General features: G+C 43.9%; 1 protein-coding gene across 1 annotated transcript in view; it reads right to left on the bottom strand.

Moving 5' to 3' along the window:
* COL22A1 (collagen type XXII alpha 1 chain) overlaps nt 1-21,227 on the bottom strand; it is a 264,138-nt gene that overhangs the window by 75,097 nt on the left and 167,814 nt on the right. The window contains exons 25-34 of the mRNA XM_054984332.1: nt 14,163-14,216; nt 13,370-13,414; nt 11,739-11,792; nt 10,787-10,840; nt 9,129-9,173; nt 8,390-8,452; nt 6,943-6,996; nt 5,950-5,991; nt 5,603-5,635; nt 462-515 (exon numbers count right to left, since the gene is read on the bottom strand). Coding sequence (XP_054840307.1) covers nt 462-515; nt 5,603-5,635; nt 5,950-5,991; nt 6,943-6,996; nt 8,390-8,452; nt 9,129-9,173; nt 10,787-10,840; nt 11,739-11,792; nt 13,370-13,414; nt 14,163-14,216 — 498 coding nt within the window. The remainder of the gene's footprint in view (nt 1-461; nt 516-5,602; nt 5,636-5,949; nt 5,992-6,942; nt 6,997-8,389; nt 8,453-9,128; nt 9,174-10,786; nt 10,841-11,738; nt 11,793-13,369; nt 13,415-14,162; nt 14,217-21,227) is intronic.

The raw sequence follows: 21,227 nt of genomic DNA on the forward strand, positions 1-21,227 counted from the left end.
TATTTACCAATATAGAGGTTGAGCCACACTTGCAACCCTACAGGGCAAATATGTAGCCCTGCATATCAGATCTCCATAGCAATAGAAAGAGAGGAATATCTTGCACTTCAGGTGCCTCGGCCACTTTACAGCGTCCACTTCTCTTTCTTTGTCCCTATCTGAGCCTAAAATGACAGACGTCCTTTCCTTCCTCCTATCTGCTCCTTCTCCCGGGTTATCCATGAAAGCTCACCTTTTTCAGCTCTGATGGGCCCTCCAACAAAACCACTTCCTCACACTTGTGCCCCATCAGAGACAGACACATTACTATTCTCTATATCACGTGAAACAGTCCAATCCCGCCGTGATCAGAGGTCAAGTGTAGAGACATTTGTAAAACCCCAACTCATTACATTGCTGAGAAGTCTTTCATTCTTCAGTACTTATACTGAGAAAGCGAAAGAAGAATACAGAATACTTACGGGTTCACCTCTTTCTCCACGGTCACCCTTTTCACCTGGGGGTCCTCTTTCTCCCTGGGAATAAAAAGAGAATAACAATAATAACATTTGATTTATATACCACCCTTCAGGACAACTTAATGCCCACTCAGAGCAGTTTACAAAGTATGCCATTATTATCCCCACAACAAGCACCCTGTGAGGTGGGTGGGGCTGAGAGAGCTCCAGACATCCGTGACTACCCCAAGGTCACCCAGCTGGCTTCAAGGGGAGGAGTGGGGAATCAAACCCGGCTCTCCAGATTAGAGTCCTGCACTCTTAACCACTACACCAAACTGGCTCTCCACAACAAACTGGCTTTCTACACTGAAAGACAAACATTTGTGACCCTGAGAGTGGATTAGCATACCTCCCATCGGCTTATACCTTGGGAATCTTGACAGCAGTGAGTGGAAACCATTTTGGAAGAAACTGTCCACCTCAGCTTTACAAAACAATTCTGCAGTGCCCCTTTCAGTGAAGCAGAAGGGGGGGCTGCCCTATAATTTTGAGGCAATTATAGGAGTTTTAAATAGAACTGGTTTCGCTGTGCCAAAAAGGGTAGGAAAGGGTGCACACAAAAGGACCACAATATAACAAAGGGAGTTAAATACTTTTACCACGAGGAAAAGTTTTTAAGTTCTTTTACTTTGACTCTACAAGGCTTTTTAGTTGTTGTTTTTTAAAGTGACTAAGGACCGACATTTTTTTCTTAGAGAAGTAAATTTTATTTTATTTTGTATATATATATTTATATTTTTAAACGTGTGTATTGCCTTCTTGTGTTCAAAGCGGTTTTACAGTAAAATTCATAAAAGGTCTAATAAGCAACATATACTCAGGGCCAAGCTACACATGACGAATGACACTTGAACGGCAAGTGGATTGAGTGGAGGGCAAGTGAACAGGGAGAAATACACTTGCCGTTCAAGTGTCATTCGTCATGTGTAGCTTGGCCCTAAGAGGGAACATGAACAAGGTTCATAAAATTATGCAAGTGGCAGAAAGTAATTATTTATTTACTTCCTTACTTCATTTGTATTCTGTCTTTGTTGCCAGTGGGGACATGAAGTGGCTTGTCTCACTTTTCTATTTTATCCTCACGACAACTTTGTGAGGTACTTTAGGCTGAGAGGGTGTGACTGGCCCAAAGTCATCCGGTCAGCTTCATGGGAGACCGGGGATTTGAACCTGCTTTTTCCAGATCCTAGTCCGACACCCTTGTGAACCCTTGTTTGAGCTCAGTTCATCACGTGATTGGCTCAAGGTCACCCAGTGAGCTTCCATGGCGCAGAGAGGATCCAAATCTAGCTCTCTAACCACTACACCACGCTGTCTCTCATGAAGAGAGAATTCCCCCCTCCCATGTCATAATGCTAGAACTCACACCCAATGAAATTGATGAGCTGCAAATCTGGGACAAACTTCGCTTGTAAGAGTTCACGGCCCTCAAATACACCCCTGGCTTCTAGCTCAAACGGCTTTCAAAGCCAAGTAGACACATTCAGTGAGAAAACCTCCATGTTCAGAGGCCGTATAGCCCCAAATTCCAGTTGCCGGGGGCCTGCAACAGGGGGAACCTGTGCCCTGCTTGCAGGCTTTGTGGGGACACCCACTGCAGGAAACAGAACCGTAAGGCAGATATGCACCATATATATTGTGCATTCAATTGGAGCCACTTCCTCCCCTATGGTTCTGAAGTAATGACTAACGTGGATTAAAAATCCCTATCCACAAGAACGTGAAGACACTTTCTGATTGCTATGTGCGATCCGCAGCTCCCAAGGCAAACGTAGGTGGGTTGCAAATCATAATTTCATTTCAACTGAGAAATGATTGCAGCCCGGAGTCAGGAGCATGCAATATATGCAAACGAGCCTCCCGAGATGGCCAATTACATCAACAGCAAAAGTCTGCAAGCAGCTCCAACCCGGAATGCTTCTTTAACAGGAATGCATTTCACCCGAAGCACTGTCGTCGTGAAATGCAAACTCTGGATTCCTATGATGTGGTTTATACAACAACAGGTAGTGGGATTTGGGAAACTGTCTTCAGGAAAGTCAGGAGCGCTTCTGCCAGTCAGAGTAGACAGTACTGGGTCAGAGATATCAGCCGCCTGACTCAGGGTAAGCCAGCTTTAACTATTAAAAACCAAGTTAGCATTTATCTTGTGCGGAGAATCTCTGCTGCCATCTAGCGGTCAAGAGAAAGATGACAGGGTGATGGGAACTGCTTTGATCATGAACTTTCAAATTGCTCATTTAAGAAGAAAAAAATATTCATAAAGCCAATCCAAGCTTTGCTGCCCTTCCTCTAACAACAGAACTGCCCGAAGTGCAAAGTTACAGCTTCATCAAATTAATGAGAAGGATAATCTTTAGTAACTGTAAATGCTAGCCAGCATTGCCATGGAAACAGAAAATGGCAATTAACCTAAAGGAAACTTCGTATATATTTTGCTTCTTCGGCTGACTGCCTGCACATTTTCAGGGGATCAATGGAGCATTATAAATCTTCTATTAATTACGCATAAGAACACGCTTTCTTCCATCCAGGTCTCTGACACCAATGTGAAATAGGGCTGCCAACAACCTGGACAAAAAGCGTCCTCTCCCTTTAACAGAGGTTTAAATTGTGGAAATGGGAACCTGAAGCTTTTAATAGCATGGAGGTAAATAATATCAGCTCATAAATAAGAAGCCATTAAGCCTCAGTTAAAGGTGTGGGACTTTTATTCTCCAGGTTGTTGGCCAACCCTAACACAAAAGCTAGAGGGTTTGTGAAGCTAAAAGAAAAAAAAAGATAGTCAGAAGGTCTGACTTCTATTTATACCAGGCCATCCAACCCAGATGTTTTATCAGGAGTATAGATAGACAACTCAAGGTCCTCATCTTACACCTCCCCTCCATACTGTCAGTAGGTAATGGGGGGCAGCTTGCTGCTTGGAGGGGAAAATCTCTGATGTCACATCAGTGTATGACATCACTTCTAGCACAAAACCAGAAGTGCCATTGTTACGATTTACGATTTAACCATAGAGTTTTGGGCGAATCCTAGAGCATCCCCCAAGGTGATGACATCACTTCCAGTTTGGCCCCAAAAGTGATGCCACGTAGTAGTGTGAAGAGATATGCTTCTGTGTTCGTGTGAGGGAAAACAATATTGTCCTTCAACCTTTTCCCTGGCTCCATGAAGCAGAAGAAGAATGATGGAAGGTAGCTCCTTCAGGAGCTCAGCTGTTGAACAGAAAGCCGGACCTTTCTCTGCCCTTCCTCAAAATATAATCTTTTTTGCCCAAAGAAAACCAACTCTTCTTCAGGCTTCAATCCTATAAACACCTGTCTGAAAGTGAATCCTACCGAGGGATTACATTGGATTGTACCATTGCACATGCTCAGAGTCATTTTGTTATCAGAATTTCGCGGGGGAGGTTACAAAGGTGTTGAGGACTCCTAAAACTTCATTTTTTGAAACTAACAACACTTCGTCTGTATGTAGTTCAGCGCTCAGTAGTGAAGGAATGCCTTTGACTTCTTCACATGGCCCGAAGACTTCCCTGATTTGTGTTATAAAGTATGAAAGGTAAATTCTAGAACTAGGAATTTGGAGAGTTGATCAAACTGAGACCTGCCATGCTCATATGTCCTTCTTTGTCTTGTAAACTTTAGTCTTTGGACTGGTGTGTTCAGTTGTGGGTTTTAGGAAAGGGGGGCATGTGACATGCTCTTTCTTCCGTACTGGGTATGCCTACCTGTTGTGTATTGGGCTGAGTTAAGCCAAACAAGGCCTCTAAGGTAATTACTGTATTGAATGTTATGCAATGTTAGCTTCAGGTTACGTCAAGGTTCCTAACACACTTCATTCTCATTGGTTACATTGCCTGCACTTAATCCTCATTGGGTACATTCATATGCACCTTCATTGGTTACTTTCCGGGGGCAGCAGCCAATCGGTCCTCTCAAATAAAGACCAATCAGTGGCCTGCCTGCACACTACATTGTATATAGTTTATGCAAATGATGGCATTCTAACATACACCTTCTTATTGGTTGCTGGCTATTATTGGGGCTGGGTTTCTATGTATATAATGAGGGCTTCTGTTCAGCTTGTTAGTGTGTGTCTAGTGAGTAGCGTCTGCTGTCGTCTGTCTGTTCTGGCTTGCAATAAAGAACCTTGTTTCAGCTGAAATCACTCTGAGCTGCAATCATTCTGAGCTCCAGGCCCAGTACACAATACTACCGTTATTGTAAACACAGCTGCATCAATCTGGAACCTGTACAGAAGGTGGCACTCTCCTTTTGCACAACTGGGGAAAACTTTCTCAAATGTCTTCTAAATGTACTTGCAATGTTTCAAGGGGGGATGGGAACAAAAACAGAACTGGCTCCCCCTTATGTTGATTCAGGCACTACCCACCACTGACTGCCCGGCCCCCCACTCTAAAAGCTGCCACTGCACAACTCCAGTCTCACATAGTCTAACTGTAAAGGTTCCAACCCTGGAGTCCTTAGCACGGGAACAAAGGAGAGGCCAAAGAATTAGACACTTTATACTTAACAGGAGCACCAGGACCTCCTATAAATGATTGGATTTTGAGAATTTGGAGGACAGCATTATGCCCACATTTATGTGACATCGCAGAAGCCTAGAAGATGTTAATGTACAATATGATAAGTTTACTGAGAAACGGTCAACGTTTGCAATGGCATGGATAGGATTAGACCATGGGTTGGATCCAGCCATCCTCTAAGTAGCCTTCCTCCAACTCAGTGGCTCTTCCTCCAACAGAACAGCCATTTGTGTTAGGAGAAGACTCCTTAGACTAGAGGAAGACCTCAAACTTGAGAAAAAGAAAATTAAATATTTTAATAAATGAATGAATAATAATTTATTAAAATATTCAATTTTCTTTTTCTCAGGTTTGAGGTCTTCCTCTAGTCTAAGGAGTCTTCTATAAATGAATGAATAATCATTGTTCAGTGGAGTGGTAGGAATGGGATAGGATCCACCCCAAGTATGTATTTCTAATGTTTTGTGATGATAAAATATTCACTTTTGTAAAAATTTTTGCAAAAAATAAAATATTTTGCAAAAAATAAAATATTTTTAAAATTCACACTTACAGGAGCACTCGGATGCGGTGTAAACACAGATGTCTAGAAAGGGAATAAAGGAAAAAGAGCAACATTTACAAATGATATTATGATGGCAACAAATGGATCTTAATCGATGAATTGTCCTCTTTTTATCTGATTGTATGATTCAATATCATAGCACAGAATAAGGAAGGGAGGTAAATGGGGAGGAACATATCACCACAACCCTGCCCCCTTATCCTCCTGAGAAGGTTACCTGAAAAGACCTCTTGGCTGTTTCAAAGTAGGGCTGCTAGTACGGCACCCCACCATATTCATTTACTTGGCGTATTTTCTGTCCCCCCTTCATTGCCACTCAACACAATGATACTTACTGTTCCTGGTAATCCTGGGGGACCAACCGGGCCAACATCACCCTAAAAAAGCAGATGAGAGTTAACGCTGACATCAAAGACAGCACAGCAACCCTACCTGTGGGATACAAGAGACCTCAACTAGCTCGTCTTATAAGATACTCATCGGCCTTAAAGAAAACACTGAAGTTGTTACAGGTATTTGCCTACCATTGCTGAATTTCTCCATAGGGATTCTATGCCCTGGCCCATGACTGCATGAAGAAAGGGTGGTGGGGAACGGATGGTGTGCACCGTGAGCCATGGAGCATCAGTGCAGGGTCCTTTCTTCTAGCTCAGGCTGAAATCCAAAGCGCCTGACTGTGATGGAAAATGGTCTACACCGGGGGCATCACAACCGAATCACGAAACAGCAATAAAAACCGCAACCTTTAGTAAAAACTGTCCAATTCATTCACTAATTTTTCTCTTTTCATAAACAAACATTCAGGGGAGCTCAGTGAGGTGGAAAAAGGGAGGAAGGCAAGTTCCATTCCATTATCAATTCATATTTTGGGTCCCGCTATTTCGCTTTTGCAGTTAAACAATTGCTGAAGAAGTTCAAAATTCCTGTTTTGTTTCAGGGGTTATTAAATAACCAGAGGCTATTAAATAACGTACATTACAGTGGTGATTATTTCATGTTTAGCCTTGTGGGCCTACAAAAGGCAGGATGTTCAATAAATAAAACTACGAAAGGTGCATAGGTCTGGCTACAGATACTATTTTCTTCCACGTAGATAGCAACATTGGTCTGCCGAAGAGTAGGATTTGAGTCCAGTGGAAATTTAGAGACCGACAAGATTTTCAGGGCATAAGCTTTTGAGAGTCAAAGCTCCCTTCTTCAGATATGGGAGCTTAGACTCTTGAAAGCTTATGCCCTGAAAATCTTGTTGGTTTCTAAGGTGTCAGTGGACTCAAATTCTGCTATTTTCTTTGTGTCCAGGAGGCCCTGGGATTCTTTATCAAGCTCACCTTTTCTCCTCGTTCACCTTTAAAGCCAGGGAGCCCAGCTCTTCCTTTTTCACCCTGTTAAGGGACAGCACAAAGACAGGTAATGGTTACACCATTCCGGCTACCGCACTATTCATGTCCAAGGGCACCGCTATTGCTTCTGTCCTCAGCTGGCGACTCCAGTTCAGAAGCAAAGTTCTGCAAGAAGGTTGCAGGATTCAACCCATCCCCATTTCTAGTACTAGACATAAGGAAAGACCCTTCTCTGCCAGAGACTCTGGGACAGCCTTGGCAATCTTGGCTATTGTCTTAGCCAATAAGCGGACAATGCTGAGCTAGATGGACCAATGGTGTCGTGGCCCAGTCTGAGAGTGAGGTCTCCTCTGGGGGAGAGGAGCCCTGTGTAGCCAGCCCTAGCCCTGATTCAGCAGAAGCCGGCAATCAGGAGCAACAGCTGCTGGCTGATCAGAGCTTGCGGCCAGCAGCTGAGACACCAGCACCCTCTAGCTCCAATACCACAGGGGAAGCTCAGCCAGGGACTTCTACAGGTGCAGCGCAGCCAAGAGCCTCCACCCCCCCCCCCAGGTTCACCCATGCCCAAGGAACGCCACAGGCAGCACCAGAGACTGGAACTGCAGGAGAGACGGCGCAGTGCTCGCCTCTTGAGCCAACGCCAGCTGCTGGAGAGTGATGATGAGTAGTGGCAGGATGGAGCCCCAGCAGCTGGCTGAAAACCACGCCTGGCTGTAAGAGCCAGTCTGGAGGAACTGCTGGGCATGGAAGCAATGTGTCTATGACCTGCAACCACTCCATGTTTCGTGAACCTTGCCCGTGCCTGCTTTTGGACCTGACGCTATCGGTGACTGACCTCGGACTGTGCCTGACCTCGCTCTTGGACTCTGGACTCACTCCTGGCTTTATCTTGTGCTCTGACCACCGGTTTGACTTGGCTTTCGCTCTTGGAACTCCCCTTTGACTTTGGCCTTAAGGTTTGGACTTGAACCACCCTGCTTGGGCTAGCCCAGCCCGTGACAAGTGGTCTGATGTGGCGTTAAGCCGTTCTGGATGTTCAGTTGCAATATTGACCGTTCAACCAAAGGCCTGATGCCTAAGAACAATTAACACGAACCAACCCCCCCTTCTTACTGTTCGTAGGGAAAAGCTGAAGCTCCTCAAATCATGAACACATGAAGCTGCCATATACTGAATCAGGTCCTTGGTCCATCAAGGTCTACTCAGACTGGCAGTAGCTCTCCGGGATCTCCGGTAAAGGTCTTCCACATCAACTACTGCCTGGTCCTTTCAATGGGAGATGTTGGGGATTGAACCTGGGACCTTCTTCATGCCAAGCAGATGCTCTACCACTAAGCTACAGCCATAACCCACAACCTCTATCAACCCCATCACAGGGGAATCTCCTTTCCTTCAAGGCTGAAGCCCAGCTAGGAAACACCTCTTGATGACTCACCTGGTCTCCCTTTTCTCCTCTCACTCCTGGTAAACCGGATGGACCTGGAAGGCCCGCTTCACCCTAAATCCAGAGTAGAACCAGCTCAGAACATTCCAGACTGTTATTTTTAACCAAGTCTTACTTTTTATCATTTAATGTTGATGGTTCAAGTGGGAGGGGGGATACTCTATGAATTCAATGTGGTTGAACCACCAAACCTATCAGATGCCTTCGCCCTTTTGGTATTTTATTCCTTCAGAAGCCAGATACTCCAGGATTGCATATGTGAGGGGACAGATTGTCTGGCCTTTGCAATGGGAGGTGACCCCCTCCTCTCTTCCCTCCCAAGAAAAACACCATCCTCTTTGGCCCTGGCTACCATCCTGAGAAGCAGCAGCTACAGGGGCCGTGGCAAGGAAGAACATTCTCCTGGCCCAGAGAATGCATATCGGTGAAGAAGGACACTTTGGCCTTTGCAGCTGGCTGGACCTCGAAGGGGTTCCAAACAGGATTTTATCCTTGTGTTTAATCTGTTCTATGCAAACCACTTTGGGGACCAAAGGCAAGATATGCGTCTTTAAAATAAACAGTAACAGGGGTCAGAAGGTTTCTCACTTCTGTAAATGCCTAACTTCAGTTCTTTCTGATCATAAATGCTGCAGGCGGAAGGCGGAACCTGAACTCTCCTTGAGGCTATTCTAACCTTGCTCCTGCTTTGCCCTGGAGTCATTTCACACAGACTGTTCTGTCTACTTACCGTCTCGCCAACTCTACCAGGTAGGCCAGGTTCACCTGATTCACCCTGGGAATACAAAATAAAATGATACAAGGGTGCCCATTTTGCTTGAGGAGGACCAGATTACCTCCCTTAATTTCTTCCATGAGACATGATTGTCTGAAAATATTAGTTTTTGGAAGGGCCCTTAATACTTGGTTAAGCAATGGGAACGGAAACCACTTGGGAATGGCGATTGTCAGCGAGACATGTCGGGAAGGAGTTAAAAAATGTTTACTGATAGAGGTGGTTAAACTTCCCCCAGCAGTCCTTGAAGTTGGAACAACTGTATCCCTCTGTTTTTGTCTTCCCAAAGTGGTGAAGGCTTCTTTTGTTTTGTTCGGCATACCCCCTGTGACTTTGATTGGCCTCCTCTCTGGTTTTGGTATTATGTGTGTTTATATGTTTTTATTGAATTGTTCTATCTATACTTTATTTTAAACATTATTTAATGTTGAAAAGTTGTAATGTTCTGATCTTCGCCACCTTATGGACCCCTATGCGGATGGAAAGGCAGTACAGAAATGTTTTCAATCAATAAAATAAACAGTCTAAGCAGGGGTCATTGGGCAGAAAAAGAGCTGGAGGAACTCATTAGCATAACTCATTATCATATGCCACGCCCCTTGCCATCACCGGAAGTGTGCTATTAGCATAACTGATTTGCATATGCCACACACCCCTGACATCACCTATCCTGGCTGTTTTGGATCCAATCCTGGCCATTCAGGGCCGAAATTGGGCCCAAAATGGCAAAAAGGGGCTGAAAATAGGCAAAAAGGGGCCCAAAATGGTCAGGATCAGGCCACTGCTGAGTAGGAGAGTGATCCACCACCCGTCAGAGGCCTGATCCGGGCCGAAACAGGCCCAAAATGGCCGAGACTCAGGTGGGCAGGGCCACCTGACATGTGACCTCTTTGGGGGACTGCCGGAACTGCATTCCTGTGCGTTCCCCTCAAAATGAGCCCTGAGTCTAAGCTTTCTTCAGATAAATCAGTAATAGATTGTTTTGATGACATTCAAGCACCTCAGAATCCTTCTTTCTTTCCTCCTACTTAGTTCAGTCTGATCCTATACATTTTTTCCTTGGAAGTCAGCCCTATAGTGTTGAACGGGACTTACTCTGAGGTAAGTGTGTACCCAACTGCCTCAAAGTTTCTCCCTATGAATCCTCCCGGTTTGGTGAATTAAGGTTGTCACCAGAAAGACAAGCTTTCACCTCCCAGCGCACAGATTTCAGGTACAAATACAGATCAGAAAGTGATCACATTCAGTCATGAGCAGAACAGGTCTTGGGTAAGGGTCAGCTCAGCACTCCTTGTTGTATTTCTGAGTCGAAAGGGCGCGGCAGAACTTTATTTCAAGTTGCAAATTAGCAAAACTGGGCAGCACCATCTGTTACTGGTTATGTTTCATCTGCTTTAGGTGGGCTGTATAAAAATAATTGGAGCTTCTCCTTGAAATGGCTGTCTACAGAAGAGTTGACAGTCACTGGGTCTGGTCAGTTTCTCCCAAGGAGGAGGCCAGAAAAAGCACACTTTTACTCTACTTTACAACAAGATGCCTCCGAAAGACCTACAGGCAGGACATGGAGCTGTTTATTGATGGATTTGTTACCTGTGTGAATTTTAGCTTCTTACCTTGGGGCCTATTTTCCCAGGGAACCCTTCATCTCCCCTGTCTCCTTTTTCTCCCTGTGGAGAACATAAGTGATGGTTACCAGACACGTAAATGATACAATAAAATTCTATATTATTTTGAGGCAATGACATAATTAACCAATGACAAAACTCGATAAAATAAGACATTTTAGAATACACATTTGCTGGAACAAATCTACCTTGGATTTGTTTCTTGTGTATAGTTTATTCATTGATTTATATTTTCTGTTATTGTATACCATTTTGGTGACATTCTGTGGTTGTAAAGTTGCCACCGCTGATTGCTAGAAGTCATGTTGAAATAGGATTGCCAGCCCTCCTGTTGGGGTGGGGGATTCCTGCCCCCTAACTGATGTTTAGAACAGGCTATCAGCTGATGTTCCTTTTGGGAAAACCCAGAAATAAGTGAAACTGGTTTTACCATAGAAATTTCAGTGATTCCTAGAAAGGACTGGCATTGCTTTTGGGTTTACCAAGAAACGACACCAATCCTCTCTAGGAATCACCAAAAACTCTATGGCTTTACCACACAGTTTCAGCCAATTCCTAGAGAGGCCTGACATCACTTCTGGGTTTTCCTGTAAATGACATCACACCATCACCCAATGCCCCCTCAAGTCCCTCTCCCCTCTGGTCTGCTACTGGTTGCCAGACCTGGCAATCCTATGTTGAATCTTCCTCTAGTTCTAACCCCTGAGTCTCAACTGCCTATGTATTCTGGGATTTTTCTCCTTTTAGTATGATGAAGGTTAGAAAGATGAACATTTAACTACTAAATACTAAAATCTAATATGCTCCACATGATTCTTAAGGTCATTTTCAGTGTTTTGACTAGGCAATCATAGCCACGATGCTTCCATGATCTTAGTTCAACGAATTTAGTTTAACAACAAAAAATTAAATTATTTTCCAAAAATGATACAATACTTACTTTTGAGCCAGGAAGTCCAGGTAAACCATCCAGGCCAGATTTTCCAGGTATACCCTAAATAAAAGGAGGGGAGAAACCTATTATTGGACATAGATATTCAGAGATCTATTTTATACAAGACGGTATAAATTGTCCATATCAAAAGAATTATGCGGGGCACTTAAAGTGACCTTGAATACACACACAGCAATTGACACCTGCAGAGGATGTTCTTCATTGTTGAGGAACGCTCCACGTGTGTGCAAGTTTACCTGGAGATTTGTATATGTGTCATAGCATGACAAAACTTGTCTATACTCTGAAAGCACTAAAGGTTGAACTCAGATTTTGTCCTGTGAGTACTTGAACTTCCCTTAGTACCTGAAACAAAATAGGAGGAGGAGTAAACACAGATAAATGCACTCCATCTTGGAATGGTTTAATTGATTGCTTTTTTAATGCTGTGATTACTGTTTTATTATTGTTTTTATGTTGTATTTTAATCAATGTTGTACCTCGCCCTGAGCCCGCTTGTGGGGAGGGTGGGTTAAAAATATAATAAATAAATAAATGAATCCCAGTCTCACACCCTTAAGAAATAGTCAAAAGAAGAAGCAACATGTGTTGACTCACATGGGGGAAGAAAATCAAAGATATTACTTTTGATTCAATTGAGCAGTATCAGAAATGGCCGCTAGATGTCAGTGGTGCTATAGAAAATGGTCTTCAAGCTGAGCAAAATTAATCCTCTGTTGTAAAGTGTTGTGCCCTGACACAGATAGTCCAGGAGAGCCAGATTTCATCAGATCTCAAAAGCTAAGCAGGGTCGGCCTTGGTTAGTAAATGGATGGGAGACCTCCAATGAAGACCAGGGCTGCAGGGGCAGGCAATGGCAAGTCCTCTCTGATAGCCTCTTGCCATGAAATAACTCATCTATGACTTGAGGGCAGGATTTCATTTTGTAAGGCATTATAAATGCAGACGAGGCTCAGGGAGATCCAACTTCATATCTGTAGGGCAAAGGAACTGAAAACAGTCTTGATTCTGAAGAAGGAGGAGGGCGAGGCTAAGCTCCTCCCCCCATGTGTAGATTGATGGCAGAAACAGCCATCCAAGAAATGTTGTAGAGTTGCCAACTCTGAGTTGGGAAATTCCTGGAGATTTGGGGGTGGGGGTTGAAGCTTGGGGAGGGTATGGTTTAGTGAAGAGGGGGACTCAGTGTAGTACAATGCCATAGAGTCCTCTCTCTGAAATCAACCTTGGTGAGTCTGTAGTTTATCTGAGCATAGAAGGGTGCACCCAGATGTTGTTATCTCAGATATTGTGTGGTGTGATGTAAATTTATACAGCAGGCCAATGGATCCTTTCACATGGTAATTGCACTCACACACAACTCTTCATTGATATTACAATCTGGTATACATTTTCCAATATTTCTAGATAGGTATATCATCCATCTGTAATTGAAATCAAATTACATCTATGATGTTATCATTAAACAAACAGCACAGAACAATCTTTTTCTTAGGGGCTTATTTATTTAGATTTATAGACCCACATGCTTTAATTATAGATGTATAATCCCAGAAGTCAAACATGTTTAGGTTTTCAACATATCTTGCAGAAACGAAAGTGTTCATTGGTGCACTTACTGGTGGCCCGGGCTGGCCATTTCTGCCAATTTCTCCAGGTAGCCCCTAGAACAAAAAGCAAACAGAGAAATCTGAGCTTTTTCTTTTGTAGTTCAAGGCTATTGTAGCTGCCACATCTTACTTTGGTCACATCATGCGAAGACAAGACTCTCTGGAAAATTCAATAATGCTAAGGAAAGTTGAAGGCAGTAGGAAAAGAGGAAGACCTAAAATGAGATGGCAAATTTCCTATTCAAGTACAGTTGGGAGCTGGTCAATATGGGAGTAGGATTTACCAAAGGCACCCAGCACCAAGCAGTAATGCTCACTGCCTATCCAACCTCTCTAGGATTCGACCTACTGACAATGGGGTCACTTCTAACACCCCCCCCCCCCCGCTACACTAATATGATGCAATACCGGATCGGTTAGGAACTTAGGAACAAGGTTGCATGCATTGCTGGGATGCTGCAGGATGAGAAAATTGATGTGGTTTGCCTAAACACTATATAACAATATTTATTATAACAATATATAGCTAGAGCATGAAGATAACTTACACACTCACGGACATATGAAAAAGTTTTAGGCCTGGCTGGGAGCTGTCAATTTCAAGGTATTCAAGGAATGGAAACCATTTTTCTATCAAATTTGTAGTTCTTGGAAAGTGTTAAGCTTGAAAAACTTTATCATTTAATTTCTTAACAAAACTTCATCAGTGGCAACCTCTGCATGTATTGTGTGTAGAGAGAGAGCTCTAGTGCCCCCAGGTACATGAGAGCCAAGATGGTGGAAAAGAAAAGAAAGTACTTACGGGAGGCCCTGCGGGTCCAGGGGGGCCGGCAACTCCAGGGGGTCCCGTCTGACCCTGTGAACAGATGTAGAAAGAGCGAGTTACTTAGAATTTCAGTCCAATAGCACCTCAGAGACCAACTAGATTTCCAGGTTATGTACTTCAAGAGTTAAAAATGCAACCGAATCTTCCTCAAGTAGTTCACCCTCCACTGAATAGAAGTGGCTGCCGAGGGATGTGTTGGGCTGCCCCTCATTGGCAGTCTTCAAGGAGTGGCTGGATGAGTACTTGTCAGGGATGCTGTCCCTGCATTAGGCAGGGGGTTGCACGAGACGGTCTGCGACACCCCTTCCAGCTCTATGAATCTATGATTCTATGAATGCCCTCAGAAATAAGACTGTCTAAGGAAGCGAAGGGCCCCTCTGTGCTCACTCTGGTAGCTATTTCAGATACGGAAGGGGGATTTTTTTTTTAAACTCCAACCAATTTAGACAAGGTATCAGCAGAACAGAATTGCAAGCTGTACTTACATACACGCTATTTAATTTTAAAAACAAGCCAGTATCTTGCCAGTAGAGGGTACTAAGTGATCGGAAATCGGATTAAAAAGGAGGCAAAGAAGATTCCCAGTTACAAAATATAGCTGCATTTAATGATGTGGAAAATATGATATTCTTGCAATGCAAGCACTATTAAGAAAAATGGCTGCATATGGGTTGTCACCAAATTTGGACTAATATAAGAGCAGCAAAGCAGAAGGTGCTTTCTCAGCCAAAATACCCAAGGCCGTCCAAGGAAGCCAAAGATTTTTGATAAGGTTAGCAAAACTTCATGAAGAGTTTGGTATATATCTACCTGGGAGTCAGAGAAAATAATAATGAAGGTTATTAATTAACTTATGTTTTGTGGGTGCAGGATTACCAAAAGCCATCACAGACCGCCCCTTTGAACCCATTCAGAATGGTAGGGCCAGATCTAGGTTGATGGCACTCCGGGCAACCCAAGTCTAGCCCCCCCCCCACATACGCACAGCACGCGTGTGCTCCCGGCACTGCATGATGACATCACTTCCGTGACATCATCACGCAGGGTGGAGCACGCCGCCCGTGTGGCAAGCCAGCTGTCCCAGCATGCCATGGAGCTGGCGGTGGCAGCATGGGTGGCTGGGAGGTCGCCCATGCCATTCGCCTGCCCCGCTGATAGGACTGCAGGCTTGCCGTGCATCCCCTGCCCTCGGGGCAGGCAAATGGTGTGGGTGGGCTCCCAGCCCTCTGCTCAGCCGCCCACGCACTTCCGGCGGCTGGCAGCTGTGCCCCCCTCTTTGACGGTGCCGGGGGCAGACTACCCCCCCTGCTCCCGCATCGATCCGGCCCTGCAGAATGGTCAAATCAAACATCATACAAAACTGATCTATATGACTTGCTGTTAATGTAGGCTAATAATAATTGGTTCTCCTGCTATGCACCATACGTTTTTACTATCCGCATTCACCTTCATATGCTCCCCCTTCCTCCGCAGAACTCAGGATAATGCAACAACTTCGTGAGGTAAGTTAAGTTGAGAGAGTGTGACTGGACCAAGGACACATTTCCCTGTCCCCTCAATAAAGGGAGGGGTACGAAGCTGAAGTTGGTTCCTAGTTCCTTATTCGCAGTTCCTAGTTCCTTATTTGCAGAGCAAAACACAAATATTGAGGGAAGTTGAAAAGCTCTGTACCCCAGAATAAAGACTGTAGGGACACATATCACACACCTCCATATTTCAGTTCCTGGTTCACAGCTGTTCCCAACACCAGCTTCTGGGAGGCAGCCCAAACAGGAGGTCCTAGCTCCAGAACCAGTGTTTGGATGGGCACCAGCACCTGTCTGGTTGTAGGGGACAGTCTAGTGAGCACAGGGCTGTGTGATCTGGGGCCATCCAAGATAGTTTGGGGTATAGAGGGCTTGTATCTCCTACCCTACTTTGAAGGTGTTAACTCAAGAACTGGGTTTTGTAGGAGGACCCAGTATATGTCCACTTAGAGGGGAGAGTCCACTGAATACAGAGGTGTATGATATGTGCTCCTACAATCTTTATTTGGGGGTACACAGCTTTTCAACTTCCCCCAATATTTGTGGTTTGCTCTGTGAATAAGGAACTAGGAACTGCGAATAAGGAACTGGGAACTGGGAACCAACTTCAGCTTTGTCAGAGGGGTTAGAGCCACACAGCTCCCAGGAATTTTGCCCCCCTAGTCTACCTTGCTTGTGTGGACATCACTTGCCACACTGGATACTAGAACTGGAGTTGGGGACTGTTGAAGAAACCAATGAAGCACATTTGATGCTACTGAATTTTATGTTCGTGGGAGGCTTCTGCTTAGAAGAAATTTCTAAAGATTTTTCAAAAAAGCTAATATAATTTTTTAAAAGCTGGGGAAATTTCTCAAAAGGGTTCCACGTATCCCTAGACCAAACCCTATATAACCAATGAGTTGTGAGATGACCAGTATAGGTATGGTGATAAATGCCAAGTGTCTAAAAATACCATATCGAACGTGTAAATTCCATTAAAAGTGAACAGGATGAGCAATTACAAGCAGGTGTAAATCTCTGGAGGAACCGCTCTAAAATGTTGTTCTGAGAGACCATGTAGGTGGACCTAGCCCTCGCTGATTAATTCAGCAATTCTGGGAATAAGGGTGATGAATGAAGAGGGGTTTCCTTCTGAATCAGATACACATCTGATTCAGAAGGGCATTGAGGAGTATTGGGGACAGACCACAGCTCAGTGGATTAGCACTAACTTTGCATGTCAAAGTACCAGATTCAGTCCAGCTGTAGAATCTTGGTAGCATCCCCTGGGAAAGACTTTGGTCTGCTTAGGACCATGAAGACCTTCCAGAGAAGACACTATGGAGCTCGATGGTCCTATGATCTGAGGGCCAAGCTACACATGACGAATGACACTTGAACAGCAAGTGTATTTCTCCCTGTTCACTTGCCCTCCACTCAATCCACTTGCTGTTCAAGTGTCATTCGTCATGTGTAGCTTGGCCCTGACTCAATATAAGCCATCTTTCTATGTTCATATCAATAAGCTCCATTAAACAAGGAGTTTCCTGTGAGACCTACAGAGCAGAAGTCTTCCTCAAACCCCTCAGTTTCCTAAACTTTAGAGAAGAAGCTTAATTGGTAGTGAGGGAGGCAGAGGAGGAGGTGATAGATAGAGGCAGATGCTTGGCAAGCCCTAAGATTGGCAGGGCTGGACATAGACAGGCGGGGTTTGTTGACACCTCTGTTCTCCCTCCTGTATATCTTGCCTCTCCACAAAACAGATACAAGGAAAAAATACATATCTGAGAAGGCGTTTTAAGCATGATAGAAGCCACGGTTTGCGGTAACTGCACCAGGTTTTTTTGGTGCTGGGGTACTTACGTTATGAGAAACCATAGAAAGCATCCTCGCTTTTGTGTGCTCAAATCTGGCTTTGAACACTAATATAATAGTAGGGAAATTACAACAAAATGCTAAATCCTTGGCCGTTCCTGAGAGATGGCCCAATTCAGCTGGCTGGCCTGCCTTTTTAATCATCTTAAGTGCTTGCTTTATAATACCACAAATGAGCCAAGTCCCAGGTTATTAAGCAAGGCAGGTTCATGAGTAAAAGGCCGACATTATTTTAGAAAATAAATCGCTTTCTTTATGAAACTAAACAAGCCCAAATTGCTCTGAATTGCCCAGAGGCTATTAAGAATGCAGAGGGTAGCTGGATTTGCGCAGAGTAGATTCCTCCAGAGAGAACCGCAAGTTTTCAGCAAGGGAGCAAAGAACTATTTGTTTACGCTTGTAACTTAATCAGAAGCTACAAGTTTCGGATTTCGTGCCTCATGGTAAGGTTTAATATTCCTTTTTTGTTCCTTTTCAGTGCTAGGTCCTGAATTTTAAAAACGGTATATTTAAGAAAATGCCAAATAATATTCTCAAAAATCTCCTTCCCACCAATGCTCCAGGATAAGATGTCTAACAGTTCTCTTTTTCAGGGGCGGGGGGCTTACCGGGTGTCTGAATACTTGCAGGCAATGTAATGACATCTCCGGTGACACACTTGTGTTGTTCCCAGAAGTTATGCCATCGTGTCAGTGGGGCCACCAGAACTGCTCTTGTGCTGGGCCTGCGCTTCATTCAGCAATGTGATGACATCACTTCCGGGTGCACAGGAAGTAATGTAATCACATTGCTTGTGATGTAATAACGTTGCTAACAAGGACCCATGCTGCCCAGTAAGTCCCTTCAGTTTCCTCATTCTTTCCCCTCCACAAGCCAGCTGAATGGTGGTGGGAAGCCCCAGATTGAGGCAGGTGATGCTCCGCCCCCCGTGGGGCCTGGCAACCTTGATCCTCAGACCTATTTTTGGTAGCTAAATTACAGATCCCCAATGATTAATATTTAATAGTAAGTTTTGTTTGGCTCGCTTTAGCTGATTCCGCACACGTTGGATAATGCACTTTCAATGCACTTTATTAATCGTTTGAGGGGGATTTTTTGTTCCGCACACACAAAAATCCATTCCAAATGATCTATAAAGAGGATTGGAAGTGCATTATCCAACGTGTGCGGAATCACTCTTTGAGAAAAGAACATAGGGGGAACTAGCAACCCTGATGGAGATAGACATTGGATGCTGCTTCTCCCCAAAGGGTGGTTTAGGTCCTGGCAGGGCAACACTAAAAGCAAGTTGGGGGCTTTTTTAGGGAAAACAGATCAGGGAGGAGAGTTCAGCTCCACTCTCCCAAGAACCTGATCTGTATTTACAGATCTGCGAGTTTTGAAATAAATTTACAAGCTGGGGATCCGATCAAGCATTCTCTCAGCATAGTTTGTAACTAGAGGAAACACATGAGACAAATTTCATGTGAAAAGCACCTGATTGGTCCCACAAAGTTTCTGGGGAATGGTAGTCTTACCCCTCCCCCCTCCAAGCAACTGGAGGAAAACAGAGCAAAGTGGATTTTCTTCCAAAGAACAGCCACCTGATAGGGCAGATTCTCTTTCAAAGATTCTCTTTCAAAAATCCAATCGGCTGGTTTTCCTTCAGGAGCTCAAAGACAGGGTAGGGGAGGTGATGAAGTAGGATCCTGCCAGGAGAAGAATGTGAGGGACTGGGTTTCTCTCTTGCTTGCAAAACACCTCAGCTTTTTTTCCTGCCACTTGTTTACATTGTTCCCAATCCCCTCACCCCATGAGTTCCTGGAGGATTTTTGAAACAGAGAAAGAGAGTGTGTGAGAGAGAAAAAGTCCCTTCAGTTGTGATTCTCCCCGGCTGAGCTGAGATTTACACCGAGCGGCTGTTTTTTGTTAAACTACAATTCCCAGGGATCCTTGCAGGATCCGACGCCCATGTGTCTCATGTGTTTTGACCCTAGGTTGTTAAAACAACTGTCCTTAGAGGACCTTTAAACACATTATAGGGAACACAATCAGGTTCACACGCCAGCCAGTGTTGGATCTTGGACTAATATATCTGCATGATACATGTGTTACCAAAGGCAGCTACAGATTATATTTTCAAGTGTACATTTTAGGGTTTTCAGGTTGAGCCTGGAAACTGGCAACAGGGTTGGGAGCAGTGATATGGTGGGGGACCATAAAGTTTCCAACAAGTCCTAGAGCTACTGCCATCGCTTCCGGGTTGTCCCTGGAAGTGATGTTATCACATTGACAACACTGGTGAGGTTTTTTTTTTCCTGGTCTAATTATAGACTTTTTGAATACATGTTTCATTTTGCAGGATGGACTTTTCCTTTCCTGCCTAGATGAAGACTGATAAGCACTTCTAGCCCATCGAATGGATATTTTGGTCATTCTCAGGTGCAGTTAGCCTTATTCCTTGTGAATAGCTGTTCAATTTTTTTCTCTTCTGCTATCTTAACTCAGGGCCAAGCTACACATGACGAATGACACTTGAACAGCAAGTGTATTTCTCCCTGTTCACTTGCCCTCCACTAAATCCACTTGCCGTTCAAGTGTCATTCGTCACTTGTAGCTTGGCCCTCAGAGGGTCAATCCCATGCCAATGTCAGTTCTAAAAGCTCCCATATACCAATCAATATTACAAAAACACAGAATGAACTATTTAAATACATGGTGATGGCGGCAAGTGTAATATTTGCAGCAAGGCAGAAAGATGTCCAAGGAATGAAAGAATATAGGACATGAAAAGAGTATAGGACAATGGCAAAACTAACAAACTGAGGGCCAAGCTACACATGACGAATGACACTTGAACAGCAAGTGTATTTCTCCCTGTTCACTTGCCCTCCACTATATCCACTTGCCGTTCAAGTGTCATTCGTCATGTGTAGCTTGGCCCTCAGTGTCTCATTGAAAAGACCATAATATATTGTGCTGAATATTAATGCACAATAACATACATACAGTTTTCAGAAGAAATTCAGCGTAAGAAAACTAAGTTAAAGTGAAAATTCACAGGTTTGAGTCTCATAGGGGGAAAAAAAGAACTAAAAGGGATTTGGGGATCAAAACATCAGAGAAAATAAATTCAAAATCACACAATTAGCTACCGTTCTAGTCCTCTAAGGAAACCTCGCTTGATGACTTACCCCAGTTTTGATTACTTTTTCCGCTTTAAACTCAGCTGCAAAGACTTTTAGAAACAGTTTTCTGCCCCCTAGAAACTGGTAATCTTCCACATGTAAAACATTATGCTGAAGTTGAGTAAATATGAGGGTGGATTGACAGTATGTTTTTCCTTAACAAAATAATTCAGGGCCAATCGATTAGCAATCCCCTGACTGTGTTTGGGTTGGATTCACATCCGATTTGCAAGCTAGGCAGCAGTGTAATGCCAAAGCCAAAACAAAAAAATATTGAATGCTTCCATCAGCATCTTTTTTTAATCACCAGGCAGTAGAAAAATCGACTAACAAGATAACTCCTGAGAAGTTAGGTTAACCAGAAATTGCATTTTGGGATGCTGGATTTAAAGTGAGGTCTTTTAGAATAAATATCTATCTTAAAACAAAGAAACAGGAAAAGATTTCACCCTGAATGTTACTTCAGGATCCTATGAAACATTTTAGACTGA

This window comes from Eublepharis macularius, chromosome 7 (assembly GCF_028583425.1).
Source record: "Eublepharis macularius isolate TG4126 chromosome 7, MPM_Emac_v1.0, whole genome shotgun sequence".
NCBI lineage: Eukaryota > Metazoa > Chordata > Lepidosauria > Squamata > Eublepharidae > Eublepharis > Eublepharis macularius.